This window comes from Lotus japonicus, chromosome 5, assembly GCF_012489685.1.
Source record: "Lotus japonicus ecotype B-129 chromosome 5, LjGifu_v1.2".
Lineage (NCBI taxonomy): Eukaryota > Viridiplantae > Streptophyta > Magnoliopsida > Fabales > Fabaceae > Lotus > Lotus japonicus.
Window position 1 is genome coordinate 64,384,449 of NC_080045.1, and position 19,587 is coordinate 64,404,035.

At 35.0% G+C, this 19,587-nt stretch overlaps 1 protein-coding gene across 1 annotated transcript; it reads right to left on the minus strand.

The window, feature by feature from the left end:
• Window positions 1-891: 891 nt before the first annotated feature.
• On the minus strand, window positions 892-5,458 carry LOC130718599 (uncharacterized). The gene is made up of 6 exons (XM_057569211.1): window positions 5,073-5,458; window positions 4,474-4,980; window positions 4,055-4,359; window positions 2,896-3,975; window positions 2,639-2,776; window positions 892-2,558 (listed from the first exon to the last, which is right to left on the minus strand). The coding sequence occupies exons 1-6, from the start codon at window positions 5,456-5,458 to the stop codon at window positions 892-894; spliced, it is 4,083 nt and encodes a 1,360-aa protein (XP_057425194.1).
• Between the last annotated feature and the right edge of the window lie 14,129 nt (window positions 5,459-19,587).

A 19,587-nucleotide genomic window follows, 5' to 3' on the forward strand; every position in this document is an offset into this window, starting at 1 on the left:
AAAGCTGAATATATAATATATATATATAAGTATATAAGTATTAGACAATACACTACTATATTATGGCCGATTTAATTATTCTTGACAATATGGTTCAAAACATATGAATGAAGCTTTGAAAAAGTCAATGATATTCAAATGATATGTTACCATTGTCTGACATGCATTGAATTCACCTTACCAAGTTTGTCAAATTTATCTATCTAGTTTACCATAGTATATAAAACGCGTTATGAGTATACCTCGTTTGGAAAATTTGGAAAGTTAGAATTGCATAGTATAAGTTATGAGGTATACCCATTGACAACCAGGTCTGAAATTGAAAAAAACGGGTATCTTTTTAGTTGTTGAAACCAGTTTAATTCGGTGGATTACAAAAACATAGCTCATATATTTCCTAATATATGTTTTTGTTATAGTCTTAAGCAGCATGAAATGCATTTCCAAATATTTGTTTGTCTATATAATTTGACAATGGTATATTAACTATTTTGGCAGGATTAAATAACCATGCACGTAATTGATGCCAATAAATTTAATGACAGAAGATAAGATTACTATTTGCTTGTTGATAAGTTATGGAGTAGACGTTGTTAGAATTGAGTAGAAATGTCTATCTTTGTGACTGTGTATAAGCAAAATTATTTAGAATTCAGTATAATAAAAATGGGTGGGCATCATATAACAATGATAGTGAACATGGAGCTGGCATTATAATACAATCACTCATGTTACATTGCACGGGAACATTTTCTTCTAGGATTGAGTCTGCAAATAGAAATAGAAATGTGTAAGGTTATTGCATGCAATGGTATCCTAATGAAAATACATAATTATGCTGAAGAGGTTGTTCATTGATAAAACTTACGTAGTTTAACTGAAGCATGTGGATCAAAGGTTATTGAAAACCTCCTTGTATACCACATTTTTTGTCACAGTAGAAATTAAACCTTCTTCATCCAAGATCAAAATTTTCAAACCTTTTCTTGTCTTTACCCTTGATAATGCCACGTATAATTGACCATGAGTAAAAACTGGTTTGGATAGATACAGACCGACATGAGATAGCGTCTGGCCTTGGCTTTTATTAATCGTCATTGCAAAACATAAACAGATTGGAAATTGACGCCTGACAAATTTGAAGGGAACACCTGAGTCCGAAGGAACTAAATCCATTCTAGATATAAGCACCTTCCCGCCTAACTGCTTTCCAGAAACAACATTTGCAACAATAACATTTTTTCCCAATTCTTTAACAATCATTCTGGTGCCATTGCAAAGTCCACCTGCTTGGTCAATGTTGCGCAACAACATGATAGGGACACCCACCTTCAAAGTCAATTTGTGATTTGGTATGCCGGAGCATTGAATATTATTCAAGAACTCACTTGTGAACCACTCAGCTTCAACCTCTGAATCCTCATCTGACTTGCAAGTAGAATCACAACTCAAATATTCTCTAACCTCTCCTGGTATTTTAGACAGCATCTCATTGTTGATAGCTTCTACACTTTCTAATGTGGGGGCAAGAATAGCACGTTCTTCAAAGAACTTGTAATTTTTTCTACTCAAATTCTCCAGCATATCAGGGTAATAAAAATCAATCAAACTTTGAATTGGATTATCAGAGTCACGAATAAGAAGATCGTCTGGTATCTGAATGATAGATTCCCCATCCGCACTTGGGTTCACCTCTCCATCACCAATATCTAGTAGCCAGTCAGCGAACTTTGTAATATCCAGGTTTGCATTAAGGGATTGAGAACTTGTCAGCCTCATGTTTTTGGTCAATTTAAGAACAGAACACTTCTTCCAAAGATAAGACGAATTAATGGTGGCATTAACTATATCACAGCGACTTCCTCTCTGTATAACTGGTAATATTTGCCTGAAGTCTCCCCCTAACACAACCACTTTTCCACCAAAAGGCCCGCCATTAGTACCACCTGGATGCGACTTCATTATGTCATTTAAAGTCCTGTCCAAGGCTTCAAAACAAAATCTGTTAAGCATTGGTGCTTCATCCCATATGATCAAACTTGTTTTTTGTAATAGCTCTGCTTTTAAAGAACCTTGCGCCACATTGCAAGTTGAGCTCTCTTTTATGGAAATGGGAATAGAAAATCGAGAATGCGCGGTTCTTCCCCCAGGTAGAAGTAATGAAGCAATTCCACTTGAAGCAACATTTAATACAATCAACCCTTGTGCCCTTACTGCAGCAGATAATGTGTTCCACAGATACGTTTTACCAGTACCTCCGAATCCATATAAAAAGAACAGTCCTCCAACACTACCTTTAACAGCATCCATTACGGAATTGTATATTTGATGTTGTTCTGCGGTTAATGAATTGAGTAAAGAATCGTGCAGATTTGCCATCTCAGCTCTATCATAATTCAACTCATCAGCTACTAATTTGTTCTCATACTGGCTGACATCAAGTAAATCAGGAAAGGGTAAACATGAATAATCTTTTAATGACCTTCCATTCATATTCAACAGCTTCTCCAGTTCTATTAAACAAAGATTTCTCAGGTCCTCATCATTTACTTGGAGATCTAAATATGAATTTAACCATATAATGTTAGATGGTACTCTAAGTCTATTATTTGATTAAAATTAATTTTAATATAAGAACCTGGAATGCGTAGCTTTTTCCTCCTTTCATAGATTATCCCGTCGGACAAAATCCTCCAGGTTTTGTCCCACACAAATTCAGGCTTGCTCGTAGTGTTCGTAGTAAGCAACATTACAAAGAACTTACGAAGCTGAAAACCTGCAATAAAAATTCAGCACATTTTATATTAAACTTTGGTGCCTAACCTCTATGAAAGACAAAACATGTTTTGTGTTTAACAATGGATAAATAAATGCACAGTTTTATATAGTACTAACCTGATGCTAGATCATTTGCTTCGATTATTGCATCTATAAATTCTTTGTCATTAGCTAACAATCCTAATGCATAACATGCGTCTTGAAAAGATGGACATACGACACCATCAATGGTTCGAATGCTCTCCCAACTTGTGCAACCTTTTTGTATAGTTAGTAGAACTCTCAAGTAGTAAAGTTCTCCAACTCCATGAGGGATATATTGGAGTCTTCCAATAGATTGCCCTTTTTTCCTTGGATGCCATGTCTGGTTGTCATCATCGTAAACAAAGTACGATGGGAACTCTGCATATGTTATGTCTTTACCCTGTTCATACATACAATTGGCTTTCATCCAGGCTATAAACATAGTGTCTTTATCAGATGCTTTTTCAACAATGTGGTTCAAATCGCCATGATCTCTGAAACATACACTTTGCTTATTCGGTAGGTGGAAGGTCATTTTCTTAACCGAAGGCCACTTAACATGAATGTAATATTTGAAGGTCCTCCAAACAGCTTCACATGGAGTCAAATATCTGCAATCATAATATTGTTTAATCTCGTCTTTCACCTCAGGATCTGTGGAATCTTTATTTTGATTGGAAATCTCAACATTTACTCTATCAGGGCCTTTGCTGACATATTTGAACAGGTATTTGATCGCATTTGACTTGTTGCAGTACTCTACATTGATGTGACCATTGTATAGCATCAGAAGTTGAGGATTATAAGGGACAACGTAACTGTTGTCCATACGAATCCCTTTCTTGTCAAGATAAATGCCTGTGTCTCTCCTTTTATATACAGGATAACCATCTTCATCAATTAATGTGGTGTCTTGGAATTTTTTGGGAAAAAATTTGCTACATTTACCATTAACCATGCAAGGAGATTTACCATGTCCTGGACCGCACGGCCCATGCAGCATATAAGTAGAGACGACTTTGTTTAATTTAGGATATACCTTTTTGTCAGGAATCTCAGCGCAAATGCATTTATCAATGTCAGATGTGGTAACTAACTTGTTCTCCTTGCAAAGCCATAGCAAGATATGCGCATATGGTAGTCCCCTTTTCTGGAATTCAATCGTATACATCCCTGAAAGTTAGCAACAGCGTGAGTTGCTACAAACTAAAACATACAAATGATATAATTAAATAATTAAGACACACCATACCTGCTTGTAAGGGACCAAAAATAATACCACTTTGCAATGTTGATATTAAGTGGTCTAGCTTGATTTTAAACACTCGACAACAGACATCAGGTCTTTCATCAGCTCGTAGGTTCCTTTTTCTAACAAACCTATCAATTTCTTTCCATGCAGAATTGCATGTCATAGTAATGAAAAGATCTGGATAGCCATAGCGCTTGCATATAGCCATCGCGTCTTGGCAACAATCAAACATATACCGTTTCCCACCAACAAATGATGACGGTAAGACAATACGTGTCCCCAAAGAACTTGGGTCAGTTTCACCCCTAGACATGGCTTCTTCAAGGCCACTCAGGAAATCAGCTCGAATAAGGTTTTGGTTGTTACGAAGAAATGAGAGTCGTTGAGATTCCAACATTGTATAACAATCAACCACAAACTGTTGGAAAAGCCTTCTGCATAATAAAATATTCCCATTCTCATGATTCCTCTCTTGTATTCGGAAGCATATGAATTCCCTCAATGTTACGCGAGGTTTCACTCGAGAGCTAGTTGATGCAGCAATACCAGATAATGGGATATCTTCTTGCCAACCATCTTCACCAAAAGGAAACATCAACGGATATTGTAGTGGGATAAACGAAGTGTGGGTTTCATGAATCCTAGTAAGAACCCCCTCTTTTTTGACAATGATATCTCTGCCAACTTCTACTGTGTCAAAGTCACCCACAATAAGTGCAGCTATCTCATCAGAAGTGGGAAGGTTATACGTTCGAGGGTCCTTACCCCGTTTGCGAAAAAGTCTCAAAGAAAACGACGAACTTTGTGAAGAACTGATATAATCTCTCACTTTGCGAAATGATTTTGCCAAAACATTAGACTCATCAATCATTTGCTTCAATTCATCAACTAAAGAGATATCCAATTTGCCATCTGTGTTTAATGAACTGCACATAGTACACGTCACTATGTAAATATAATATCCCACTTGAAGATTGACAAATAAGTCAATAATAAAGGCATGAATAATAGAACTTACTTAAACGGTTTCATTCTATTTGCATTTTCATTCTGAGTGTCGTATATATATAGTTGAGCGAATTTTGGAGTTTCACCAACTTGAGGTAATAGGGTACCTATTCGGTGATAATTTTGACCACTCAGTACAAACTGGGGGGCCCCCCCTCCATTGTTGACAGCTGCCTCCACCTTCCCCCCAATCGAAGTGAAGGCAAACATACTATTATATGCCCTAATATTTTCCTTAAAGTGTTTCGATCGGGGATCTATACCATGAAGCAGATTATATAAAAGAAGGGGTGGTTTAGATAGAAATGGCAGGACTACCTTCCCTTTCATACAGCACCTAGTGAATTCAGGATTTAATGAGTGCTTACTTTTAGCTAGCCGTTCGTCATACCACATCAAAGCAGAACAATAGCAACATACAAATGAAGCATCACCGAGATCGACCTCTTCTACAAAAGTTAGTAGGCATAAACGTCAAGCTGGTACAGTTTGGAGGTTACGAACGTATGGCCAAAAAAACAAAAATTACAAAGTGTATACCTATTAACTCAGCAACTTCAAATATGTCTGCAACATTTGGTTGTGGGTCAGCTACTCTATCAAACTCACAAGCCAATTGACGATACAATGATACTCATGTAACAGGCGTATGGGAAGCGAAATGATCATATGAAGAGCTTGCTTGATCCCGGCTTGCCTGTTTGGCTTTACATAACATGATCTTATCACCAAGTTCTTTAGGAAGAACCTTAGTTTTACCACCTTTACTGTACATTGACTTTACTGAACAACATAAAGATCAAATTGCTAAAATTCTCTAGACTATTATCCCAAAAAAAAAAATTACTCAAGTAATGGTTGGTGTACACACCTTTGTCAGTATAAGATGGGGCATAATTTTCCTTGTCCATAACCATGGATCTTCTTTTTTTCCTTAAATATAACAGTCTCTTCAACCTTGCATCGGAAGCTGTCTGGTTGCTAGTAATATTTGTACCTGGACAATGTGAGACAAACTTACGTGAACTAATCGTCTGACCAAACCAATATGTTAGTTATATTGTCACCTATCAGAACATACCGCTTTGTTGGGACATAATAGACGGTCCATTTTGCACAATAGATAGTGGATGCCTATTTGTCATAGAGCTTGAGTTTAAATCACCTGTATCAAAAACAGAACGTCAAGATGTTTGATAAAATTATTCCATTTTAAAATTTACAACTTTCTACATAATGTAACAATGGTTCTTACAAATTGTGCTATCAGATGACACTGCATTAGGCGTCGAACTTGGTATTGTAACAGCTCTATCCAAACTCATGAGCCTAAAGCGTCGACCAGTTCCAGCCGATGTGATATTCGTTATATCTGATAACACGGGGCTTTGAATAATCTTCCTGGACTTAGTTACTGTTAGGAAAATATGGGAAGATTATTAATACAACATAATATTGTCACTACTATACTAATATGTACCCACTTCGTTTTCTCCCTTATGTGCATGCATCATATACCTCATCCTCTGACTTAGCTAGCATATGACAGTTAGAAATCTCAATATAAAAGAATGCATGTGTCTCTTATTAAAAAGCTTGGATGATTGGTTGTTTAACATAAAGAAAAAGCTTATATTATCAAAGGATTACAATTCATTTCCTACCGCTCTCAATTCTTCAAATAATAAGTTGGACAACAACACATGAAGTAGAATTTTTTCACTGGTGACCACGCTTCAAACAGAAACTCTCAAATTAATGAAAAACATATCTCACACACACACACACTGTCATAACTCTCATTCTTTCTCAATCAAGTACCCACATTCAGCGTCTGAGAGGATTATTAAAATTCTTCTAACCCTTCATTTTAAAAAGATATTAATTTTTATGCACTGAGAGTATAATAAGTTTTACACATTATGCAATCAAATTCTTTCATTTTTCTAGCTCATAGTTAATTTTGAATTTAATAATAACTAAAATAATAAATGGAATGTTGTGATTATTTGATTGTGTTAATTTAGTTTATATTGTTAGTTCATAGAAATTAATCTCTTTTTTTACAAAACCTGAGAATAATGTGACTGGTCAATAATTTATTAAATACAGGCATCATCCTAGAAGTAAAGAGTATTATACTAATATGTATCCATTGGACTTTTAAATTGAGTGTATACTACCATACTATATGAAGCAGAAACTGGTAATGACCCAAGTACTAAATTTCAAGAGAATAGACATAAATGAAAGGTTGATAAAGAAATGCTTGCCTTGGCCACTGCTCCCACAACCTTTGTTGAGGTATAGACCTTCGGAATTTCTCTTCCGTTGCATAAGTTGCTTCCTATTAATCCTGCTTGTTCTCGCCAGAGATTCTGCGTCTAATAAACGAATACTTTATTAAATCTAACACAATAGAGTTGAACCAGTTTTACATGAAAACTTGAGGACCATTAACCAACAGAGACAGTATCAATTGACGATATAATACCTTGATTTTCATATGAAACAGAAGGGAATACGTGCCCAGATGGAAACTCCATAACGCACCAATTGTGTTTGATACCTATTTGGTAGAACAAATAGGCAAGCAAAGATTATTGCTGCCTAATTTTGACAAAAGATCACTGAATATAAATATGAGTATGCTACCCACTATCTTAGCTCAAGGATGACATTACTCAGGTCAGTAATCGAAGAAAATATTGACACTTTAGCTGGAAATTCATACTAATAAACCAATGTATCAATAATGTTGTATTCAATATCATATGACACATTGCGAACATTAACTGAGAATACAGTTACTTAACTAACATGTCATTAATGTTAAACATAATAAACTTGATTGCAGATTGTCATATTACATTATAATTGTTTGTCATAGCGTCCATTTTGAAATTTCAAAGGCTCACAATATAAGTAATGAAAAGCATGGTTCAAAGGCTAACATGGCAATTTCACTTGCAGAGAAGCATGGCACATGCTCATCTTTTGTATTTCGAAATGAATATGATTACTTCCTGGCGACACTGAATATCTATTTCACATATAATGTCACAGTAAGTTTCCATAAAAAATTTGTTATACAGAATTTTCTTAATTATTTCTATTGGCAACTTGGCAAGGAGCTCATATGAAATAATAATCAAAATATGATAATAAGTTAATGACCATTTTATTTCTCCCTTTTCCTTTTCCTTCCAGATGAAATATCAAACTTGCTTTACTGAATGTAAGTGCTTAGAAAATTAAATGTCTTTGCATGCAGCTGTGGTTTTTCAATATTACCTTGTCCCTTCTACCACCCTAAAAGCTAATATAATTTGTCCTGTGAATAATGAGTTAGTCAATGAGACGCCTTCCATTTGATAAGATTTGTATGTTGACTAATGAATTAGGTAACCAGTTTCCTCCTCCAGTTGAAGTAGTTTGTTTCTTGATTTATGAATTAATCAATTAATGATCCCATGGGCCTTGATGCATATGTAAATATATGCCTCATAATCAGTCCTACTCCTGTTGCTGCAGTATGCTCCAAATATACACGTGCATGAAGGTTTAAATTAAAGTATAACAATGTTTTGTCCGCAACTTAGCACACAATCATATTTTTTGGGGGCTTAGAAATCTTGGTGTTATGTGGATTCTTTGCTGCTCTGTTTTAGATTGTTGAATAATCAGTTACCAACTTTTCAATCACTGCAAAATGCTAAACTGGTTATGAAGCTCTGTTTTTGGACTGACTAACAATTGTATTTGCAGAACCTTTGATTATGAAGACCAAATGCCTGCTTGCATTTACATCAAAGTGTACTCTGACTATTGTGCTTTTCAACATTTTTCCAGACTCTTCTAAATGAGGCTGGTTATGTTCCATCTAACACAGAAAAGTTTCCCCTTGGAGGCACTGTATCTGCCATTTAGAATGCTTTCCATATGTCTCCTTTAATAATTTGCTCAAAAGGTTCTGTGGAGGAGCTGCGCCTATGCTTCTATAAGGGCTTCAAGGTTGGAAATCTTCTCTGTAATTTTTCAGCATATAAGAAACTAACTGATACTTTGTCAATTAGCCATAAAAGGATTCACTTGACATACGATATTAGAAGAAGCAGCTTAATATGGATTATATTTTACATGTACCATGGACAATAATAAACTGGATCACATGGAACTAATACAACAAACACAGACATAAAACACAACAAAACACATGACAATGACAACTTCAGTAGTGGCAGTCCAAGTCTTACAACTTTCCTAATATTTTCTTTAAGATAGCAGTCCAAAAAGATGCCCCAGCAAGTACCATACTCCCATTCCATTCGACCAGACAATACATCTATTTAAGAAACTCAACGTCAATCAACCTCGTGATCCCATCTGTGAAGTTCATAGAAATTTTTTGACCATGTTGGATGCCTTGGCTCTTGCAGAACTTTCTCCATCCCTTCCCCAGCTTTGTGTAAGGTTGCTTATGTTTGAAGAGGACGTTGATCTTTCGTTTGACACCGTCTGGCCCTCTTATAAACCATGGTTGCGGCCCATTCTCTCGAACAAATCTAGCAGCCTTCCCAGATAAGCACTACATAGCAAACAATTATGGTCAACCAATATTTAAATGGAATTACGGCTTACTCCACGAAAGCTGAATGGTTTAAGTAATAAACGTCGTCGTAAAAAAAAACTAGATTCACTTACAAACTGACATGTATAAGCACGGTGAGGAGTGAGTTATGTTGTAAGATTGAAGACATAGTTAGGTTTGGCTTCATTACCTGCCACCAATGAACCAGATGATTCAATAGCAGAGCTATTCACGTGATCGGGCTCATCGCGTGGCACTTCGATGGACGGTTGGCCGTCGTAAAGTACCAAGGCCATTGCTTGTGACAAATCTTCTTCCTCCAGCGGTGCTAAACATACTCTCTCACGAAGAGTCTCTTCCTCGTTTGCATCTCCATAACCTTCCCTAACAGCTCCTGATGGAAGATAGCTTATCTCCTGCTGGTACATATCATATACTCTCAAATGAAAATGAGACGGGGCAAACATGTTTAGAATACACACATGAGTATGATCCAAATCATATGCGTCAGCTATGGACCTCCATCCATGTGCCAGAACGGGCTTTTCAAAATCCATGTTAAAATCCACCACATACAACCTCTGCAAAGGGTCTTCAATCAGCCACTTAGGTCCAAGAAATCCAGGATGTGCCAATACTTGTTCAATGACCACGTACTCCTACAACAACAACCATAAAGAGAATGAAATTTTATACAATGTCTTGAAGGTTTTTGCACAAAATGCCATGAACAAATGGCATCACGTTGAAGAAACAATGTGTTCAAGGCAAAGTATTTAGTTCTGCATGATATAGCGTTTTTATTATAAACAATGTGTTCAAGGCAAAGTAAGAACTAAGCATGATGTGTGGTTTTTCCATGTTTATGGTAAGGTTATATTTACTCCATTGTGTAACAAAAAAACAGAACTAAATCTTAAGTTGAAGAAAGTATAGAACGCGTACGTCGTGTTTGCGCGGGAAGAGGCCTATTGTATCCATGTACCCGCCCCATGGCACCAAGTGAACCATTGTGTAGAGGAAATATGATAATGAGCTTTACTTGAGAGAGTAAGTGTATCATGCAAAATCCTGAGATGCATCTTAAGCATGGGGTATATTTATAGCAACCGTGTGCAAGTCAAGGGCCATTTTGTGTTGTTTCTCACTCTACAGATTTTACACATAATTCGCATCCTTGAAATAAAAACCACATGTTTGGAATTTAGTTTGGGAAGAATTTATTTTTCAGAACCCACCTTAAAGGCACTATAGTAAAAAAAAAAATTAAATAGAATGAGAGACATTGGAGTAATGTTCTAACCTACCCAAGTACAAACATCTAATGTATTTTAAAAAGGATGTCACACGTTGCATGTAAAACTGATTGCAAAATCTTGTGGAAAAAAACTTACATCTTTCTCTAGTAAAAGAAATGTCAAACTTCTGTGTTAACAACCACCCATTTGTATAACGTTACTTTGTTAATTACTGTAATAAATGACACTAATGACTCCCCATCTAACCCAATTTATTAGAGACATGATCTTGTATATACTAAATCTAACAAACAGAGCATTATGCAAGAAAATCTCCGTTGGGGCCAATGAAACGGAGGCCAGGGCTGTCTAATCAGCCGCACACTGCTGCAAAATGTCAGGAGAATAATTGCCAAACTTAGATATATTGATTAGGGAACTATAGAATACTATTATTAGATGCATCACCATTTGTTCATTCGAAGCTTCCCTTAAAGGAGAACTAAAAATAAACTGCATTTTCACTTTCTTACACTTCATTAATTATATGATATGATGTATATCTAAAATTTGCAAATGCAGTGGAGGCAACCAGAGATATTCCCATCAATTGTGATTTTATTAAAATTAGCTTAACTATTGATGGGAAAAATTAAACGCTCAGTTTTTGGTCCCAACTGAATGAGTGCATCAAATATCAATGTATTGATATAAATAAATAAGAATTCACGGCCTTGTTTAGTTAAAAGTAACTTACTTTAATATTAACTTACTTAGTTAGATAAGTGAATCATTCAATTAGAACAGCAAAATACTTTGTGAGATATGATTAACTGACATAGTTAGAAAAATTAATCATTCTATTATGAGTTTGATTTTGATGGACCGACGGCGTAAACTTTTTTTACACCGTCAGCCAATCAGATTTCAAGGATGTGTCATGTCAATTAATGAAATTAAATAAAAAGAGAGATTTTCTCACATTGTTACAAATCTGATAAGAGTAACTTACTTTAAGATTAAGTTACTTAGTTAGATAAGTGAATCGTTCAATTAGAACAGTAAGTACTTTGTGGGATATGATTAACTGACACAGTTACATAAATTAATCATTCTATTAGGAGTTTGATTTTGATGCACCGACGGGGTAAACTTTTTTTACACCGTCAACCAATCAGATTTCAAGGATGTGTCATGTAAATTAATGAAATTAAAAAAAGAGAGATTTTCTCACAATCTTGAAATCTGATAAAAGTAACTTACTTTAAGATTTACTTACTTAGTTAGATAAGTGAATCATTCAATTAGAACGGTAAAATACTTTGTGGGATATAATTAACGGACATAGTTAGATAAATTAATCATTCTAATATGACTTTAATTGTGATGCACCGCCGGGGTAAAGTTTTTTTACACCTTCACCCAATCAGATTTCAAGGATGTGTCATGTCAATTAATGAAATTAAATAAAAAGAGAGATTTTCTCACATTCTTGAAATCTGATAAAAGTAACTTACTTTAAGATTAACTTACTTAGTTGGATAAGTGAATCATTCAATTAGAACAGTAAGTACTTTGTGGGATATGATTAACTGACACAGTTAGATAAATAAACCATTTTATTATGAGTTTAATTTTGATGCACCGACGGCGTAAACTTTTTTTACACCGTCAACCAATCAAACTTGAAGGATGTTTCATGTCAATTAATGAAATTAAATAAAAAGAGAGATTTTCTCATATTGTTACAAATCTGATAAGAGTAACTTACTTTAAGATTAAGTTACTTAGTTAGATAAGTGAATCATTCAATTAGAACAGCAAAATACTTTGTGGGATATGATTAACTGACATAGTTAAAAAAATTAATCAGAAAATTTATGAGTTTAATTTTGATGCACCGACAGCGTAAACTTTTTTTACACCGTCAACCAATCAAATTTGAAGGATGTTTCATGTCAATTAATGAAATTAAATAAAAAGAGAGATTTTCTCACATTGTTACAAATCTGATAAGAGTAACTTACTTTAAGATTAATTTACATAGTTAGATAAGTGAATCATTCAATTAGAACAGCAAAATACTTTGTGGGATATGATTAACTGACATAGTTACATAAATTAATCATTCTATTATGAGTTTGATTTTGATGGACCGACGGCGTAAACTTTTTTTACACCTTCAGCCAATCAAATTTTAAGGATGTGTCATGTCAATTAATGAAATTAAATAAAAAGAGAGATTTTCTCACATTGTTACAAATCTGATAAGAGTAACTTACTTTAAGATTAAGTTACTTAGTTACATAAGTGAATCATTCAATTAGAACAGTAAGTACTTTGTGGGATATGATTAACTGACACAGTTACATAAATTAATCATTCTATTAGGAGTTTGATTTTGATGCACCGACGGCGTAAACTTTTTTTACACCGTCAACCAATCAGATTTCAAGGATGTTTCATGTCAATTAATGAAATTAAATAAAAAGAGAGATTTTCTCACATTCTTATAATCTTATAAAAGTAACTTACTTAGTTAGATAAGTGAATCATTCAATTAGAACAGTAAATTACTTTGTGGGATATGATTAACTGTCATAGTTACATAAATTAATCATTCTATTATGAGTTTAATTTTGATGCACCGACGGCGTAAACTTTTTTTACACCGTCAACCAGTCAAATTTGAAGGATGTTTCATGTCAATTAATGAAATTAAATAAAAAGAGAGATTTTCTCACATTGTTACAAATCTGATAAGAGTAACTTACTTTAAGATTAAGTTACTTAGTTAGATAAGTGAATCATTCAATTAGAACAGCAAAATACTTTGTGGGATATGATTAACTGACATAGTTAAAAAATTAAGGCTTAAATACTCTGTAGGTCCCTGAAATTGTACCCCGTATCAAAATAAGTCCCTGAAAAAAAAATTTCCGATTCCGGGTCCCTAGAAAAATTTGTTTGATCAAAATAAGTCCCTACGCCGGAGAAGACAGTGGTTGCCTCCTCATTGTTTCCACAAACCATGAAATAACATGTTTAAAACACTCCTAGACCTTCATATATCTGATCTGGGCGAAGAAATCGCAAGAAACAAAGCTAAAACGAAGAAACCGAGAAGCTCCATAAATTCCGGCGAGAAGAAATCAACTTGCGACTGGCCTTTTCTCTTCAACTGTGACGACCCAGCCCACGAGACCACCACCACTGAGTTCCTGAGGACGAGACGAAGCCGGCCCAACACCCTGGTCGTAGCGCCGCCATGACCGCCGTCGTCAACCACCGTCTTCTCCGGCGTAGGGACTTATTCTGATTAAAAAAACAATTCCAGGGATCCGGAATCGGAAAAAAAAATTTCAGGGACTTATTTTGATACGAGGTACAATTTCAGGGACCCCTAGAGTATTTAAGCCAAAAATTAATCATTCTATTATGAGTTTGATTTTGATGGACCGACGGCGTAAACTTTTTTTACACCTTCAGCCAATCAGATTTCAAGGATGTGTCATGTCAATTAATGAAATTAAATAAAAAGAGAGATTTTCACACATTGTTACAAATCTGATAAGAGTAACTTACTTTAAGATTAAGTTACTTAGTTAGATAAGTGAATCGTTCAATTAGAACAGTAAGTACTTTGTGGGATATGATTAACTGACACAGTTACATAAATTAATCATTCTATTAGGAGTTTGATTTTGATGCACCGACGGCGTAAACTTTTTTTACACCGTCAACCAATCAGATTTCAAAGATGTTTCATGTCAATTAATGAAATTAAATAAAAAGAGGGCTTAAATATTCTTTTGGTCCTTGAAATTGTAAAGGGAATCAAATCTGATCCCTGTAAAATTTTCGCATCAAATTGGGTCCCTGAAATTGTTTTTTTAATCTAATTAAGTCCTTTTGCTCAATTTTAACTAGTCAACGGTCCAATGGAAAGCCTAGTCAGCTAAGGATGGTCACATGCACTTTTTTCACATCCATTTTAGTCCCTTAAAAAATATTTTAATCAATTTTAGTCCTTGTTCTTCCACCTTCCTCTTCCACCTTCTTCCTCTTCCTCCATAACTCAAATCCTTAAACCTAGAAATTCAAAACCCTAAAAAAAACTATATGTTTATCACATTCACCTTGTTATTCCTTTTGAATTTATGTGATTTGAGTTATGGAGGAAGAGGAAGAAGGTGAAAGTGGAAGAACATGAAGGTGGAAGAACAGAAACTAAAATTGATTAAAATATTTTTTAAGGGACTAAAATTGATGTGAAAAAATCCACGTGGCCGTCCTTAGCTGACTAGGCTTGTCACTGGACTGTTGACCGGTCAAAATTGAGCAAAAGGAGTTAATTAGATTAAAAAAACAATTTTAGGGACCCAATTTGATGCGAAAATTTTACAAGGACCAGATTTGATTCCCTTTACAATTTCAAGGACCAAAAGGTTATTTAAGCCTAAAAAGAGAGATTTTCTCACATTCTTATAATATGATAAAAGTAACTTACTTTATGATTAACTTACTTAGTTAGATAAGTGAATCATTCAATTAGAACAGCAAAATACTTTGTGGGATATGATTAACTGACACAGTTACATAAATTAATCATTCTATTAGGAGTTTGATTTTGATGCACCGACGGCGTAAACTTTTTTTACACCGTCCACCAATCAAATTTGAAGGATGTTTCATGTCAATTAATGAAATTAAATAAAAAGAGAGATTTTCTCACATTGTTACAAATCTGATAAGAGTAACTTACTTTAAGATTAACTTACTTAGTTAGATAAGTGAATCATTCAATTAGAACAGTATATTACTCGGTGGGATATGATTAACTGACATAGTTACATGAATTAATCATTCTCTTCTATTATAAGGGAAAATTAATTTGTTGGAAATGACTAATCCATTGTTTTGATATGAAGTTAAAAAGACTGAATCACATTGCTATATAAAATTAAACTGAAGCTCTAATGAAACATGTTTAGGTTTGTAGCGGAATAAAAAAAAAACATCAATTGAATGGATATGTCTATTGATGGATATGTATATTCTAGTGATTTGATATGTAGTTAAAATGTTGGAATCACAATCATATACCCATTTTGGTCGTGGCAACTACGATTGCTGTCGTTTAGACTCTCCAATTGTGCTTAACAATAACTTACTTCGTGAGATATCACTATTCCATCGTTTTGTAAGGAATTAAGGTATTAGAAGTTAGTATATAAGAAATTCAGTGTTTCCAGATGATTCCTTAATTTAAGAAACCAACTCTATACTTAGTCAGGCATACTGGTATAATCCATGTTGACGATGCAAAGTACCTTAGTTTTATTCATATTCATAACCATGTTCACTGGAACTGGCATTTTCTGGAACAAACTTAAGTAAAACTACACTGGGAACTGAAAAAACAAACGTACTTAATACGGGAAAGCCACCAAGTGCAAACATACACTGCTTTTTTAGAAACGTAAACTTGTACTTAGATACTAAAGGCTTAAAACACATGCATCGTCTATAGGATAGATATCATATCTTATCCTTTTTCGCCTTTGGCATCACCTTCTTCTTCCGGTTGGACAGAACCTGAACACCTTCATTGTCAGGGGAGGAACTCCTCTTTGGACTTATGGTCTCCTGAGTATTTGCTTCCAGGTCAGTGACTGGAAGTTCAGCAGAAAATTCAGCCTCGGTAACCTTGTCACCAGAGACCACGACAAACTCATCCAGCAAATCCTACAAAAAATGTAGACATAAAATTAATAGTAGTACTTGATGTCTGGAAAATTCACTGAGGTAACACATAATCGAAGAAACTCAATTATTACCTTCCCTATATCTTCATTCCCCAGGACTTGAGGGTTGAGAGTGGACTGAGGGGTAAGCAGCTCCCGGCTAGAAGATGCACCAACCTTTATCCCGTATTCATTAAGATCTGCCCCAGCATTAGGTAAATAAGCATAACAAAAATAAGGGAGATAAGGACGTACGGTAAGATCTAATTGCAATTTTTTGAACTGCTCGATAATCAATTCATCAGTGCAGACGTGCTTAACACGATACGTAGTCTCAAATCTGGACCTATCAAATCTCTGACCCAAGAAATTCTTCACCTCAATCTTAAAAAGAGCAGCTCTCCCAAACACACGGGTGAATTCAACAGGCATCCCAATATCACCTTCATTCTATAAGGGCGTCAAAATTAAATGCAATGCGAGAATGCAATACTTGAATATACAAACGTAATCCGGAACAAAAACACTATATAATTAATGTACCCTATCACAGGACTCGACCATCTCAGTGCATGTTTTCCCAAGCAGTGTTGTGGCTTCCTTGTCAAAGAGGATGAAATTAGCACATCCAGAGTTATCTTCCACCCTAACTTGAAGACGAAACCTTTGCACCAATTTAACAACCAGTCAAACATTGATGCATTTTCCTATATAAAAATTATATTTAACCCAAAATGAAATATTGATATGATTACTACACAGATCAACACACCTTGGGTAAACAGCCATAACATGGCGATTACATCCCTCGCAGAAAAACATTTTTTCGTCAGCATAAACCTTACGGTTGCATCTACAGGCAGTATACCACCATTCCAGACCTTCTTCCATAGGGAGGATGGTCCCATACACAACACAAACACAGTCCTACAACAACCAGATTACATTGAACATGTTCTCAGAAGATTCGAACAAACCATAAGAAAACTTAAATCACATAACACCTTGTTTACCTTTTTAATATCCCTTAGTTTAGCAATGGACTTAGGGCTAGTCAAGACCAAAAAGTCATCTTCACCAGATACGGTTTTCGAATCAGACAACTGGCTTAGTGAATGGGATGCACTCGCATTAGCTTCTTAGTAACTGGGAATCATGAACGCATTATTCATCATCATATACATTTAAATTTAATAAATGATCTACATAAACATATTAAATACATACTTTGATTTCAACACAGTTGCCATAGGAACATCAGGGTCAAAAAGTATTTTGGTAGCACCATGAACGTTCTGAACATTGTTGTTCCCCTGGAATGATTTCACTTTGGCAAACTGAATAATGACAACCGGGTTGTTGAGTTCACCACCGGCAAGATAATTTGCCAATTCATCAACATAGGCTCCAAATAGGGCACACTCAACCCTAAGCCTGATACAATGCAAAAAATCAGTAACACGTTTTGGTTTGTTTAAAACAGAACATTGATTTGATAAAATTACCCGGCAGACTCAATCTCAATGGCATTCATCTTAGATTTCTTTCCATTAGTCACAATCTCCCTCTCAACTCCGACACCAGTCAAAATGCCAATGACATCTGCAAACATAATTCAAAACCGGTTATATAAGGAGAAAAATTAAGTTATACAGGTGCTTACAACATATATTCAGATATCAAAACTTACCAATCAAATAAGTCGAATCAAATCCAGGGGACAAAAGGTCAGCAAGGGATACAAAGCTGTAGGGAAACTCATCAATAGTAATCTGAGGCATGGGCCGCACTTCTGTGTTATACATGAAGCATATCTTATAACTGTGTCTCGTAGGTTTATAATCCCCGCTTTCATCCACCAAAACGAAAGAGGACAAATTGTAGACATTGCCCTCAACCAGTAACTTCTCAAACTTGTACATCAGGGTCTTCTTGATAGTCGCATGGATCTTGGAACCCTGACATGTATAACAACAACCAACCATTAACCTTATTTACAAATTTAAATTCAAACAATAAACAGAACATTACTGTCATACCTTGTTATCCATCAGCACCAACTCAAGAGAAAGGGGCAACTTCGATGAGGCAAAACCTTGACTGTACCAAATGCGAACCACCTTCACCAAAATCCTCCAATGATGCTTCCCAGAACGAAGCTCATCAACATTGTGGTAAACAAACTCCATAGTGGATCAAGAAAGGAACAGGTGAACTCAAGATATAGAACACAACTAAAACAGAATGGAAGGGTGTGTAATTTTGATGAAATGTGCAGCGATATTTATAGTACAAAGAAGCATATGAAGGAGTAAAAATTGAGATTCAAATAATGGGACAAAAGATATACCAAGGTTCCAGCACGAAATATATAACAGACTGACATACCACACTTAGATTTAAAAACCTATCCTTGTACTGGAGGCACAAAACATATACATATATATAGCCTTTGACAAAAACAACCTTTGAAAGAAAAGGAAACCAAGGAATTCTGCTAAACTGACGCGTGGCAAATTGTTGAGGGAAGGCCACGTTGGATTTTTGTCTTGGTAAAGGGCTTGTGTTTTGTATCTAGTATAGATATGTATCTGACTTGGGATTTTTTTTTTCTTTTCTAAATTTATTTTCATATTTCCATATCACTAATTTATTTAATTAATTTCTAATCTAAATAAAATGAATTCAAACTCAATTAAACTAAACACTAAACTAATTATTAAACTAATTACAGATATTGATGGTCTCTCGTTCACCTTTATCTCTGGTTTCTCTAGATTGAGGTTTTTGATTTGTGATTGTTAGGTTTTGGGGTTTTTGGGATTGGGGGTGGTGGTTCAATTTTCGGGTTCTGAGCACCATCTAATTGAGGATTTGATGTGTAGATGATGTTTATGAAGAAATATTTATTGGCAAATAAGTTTACATTTAATAAGATCTCAGATACTC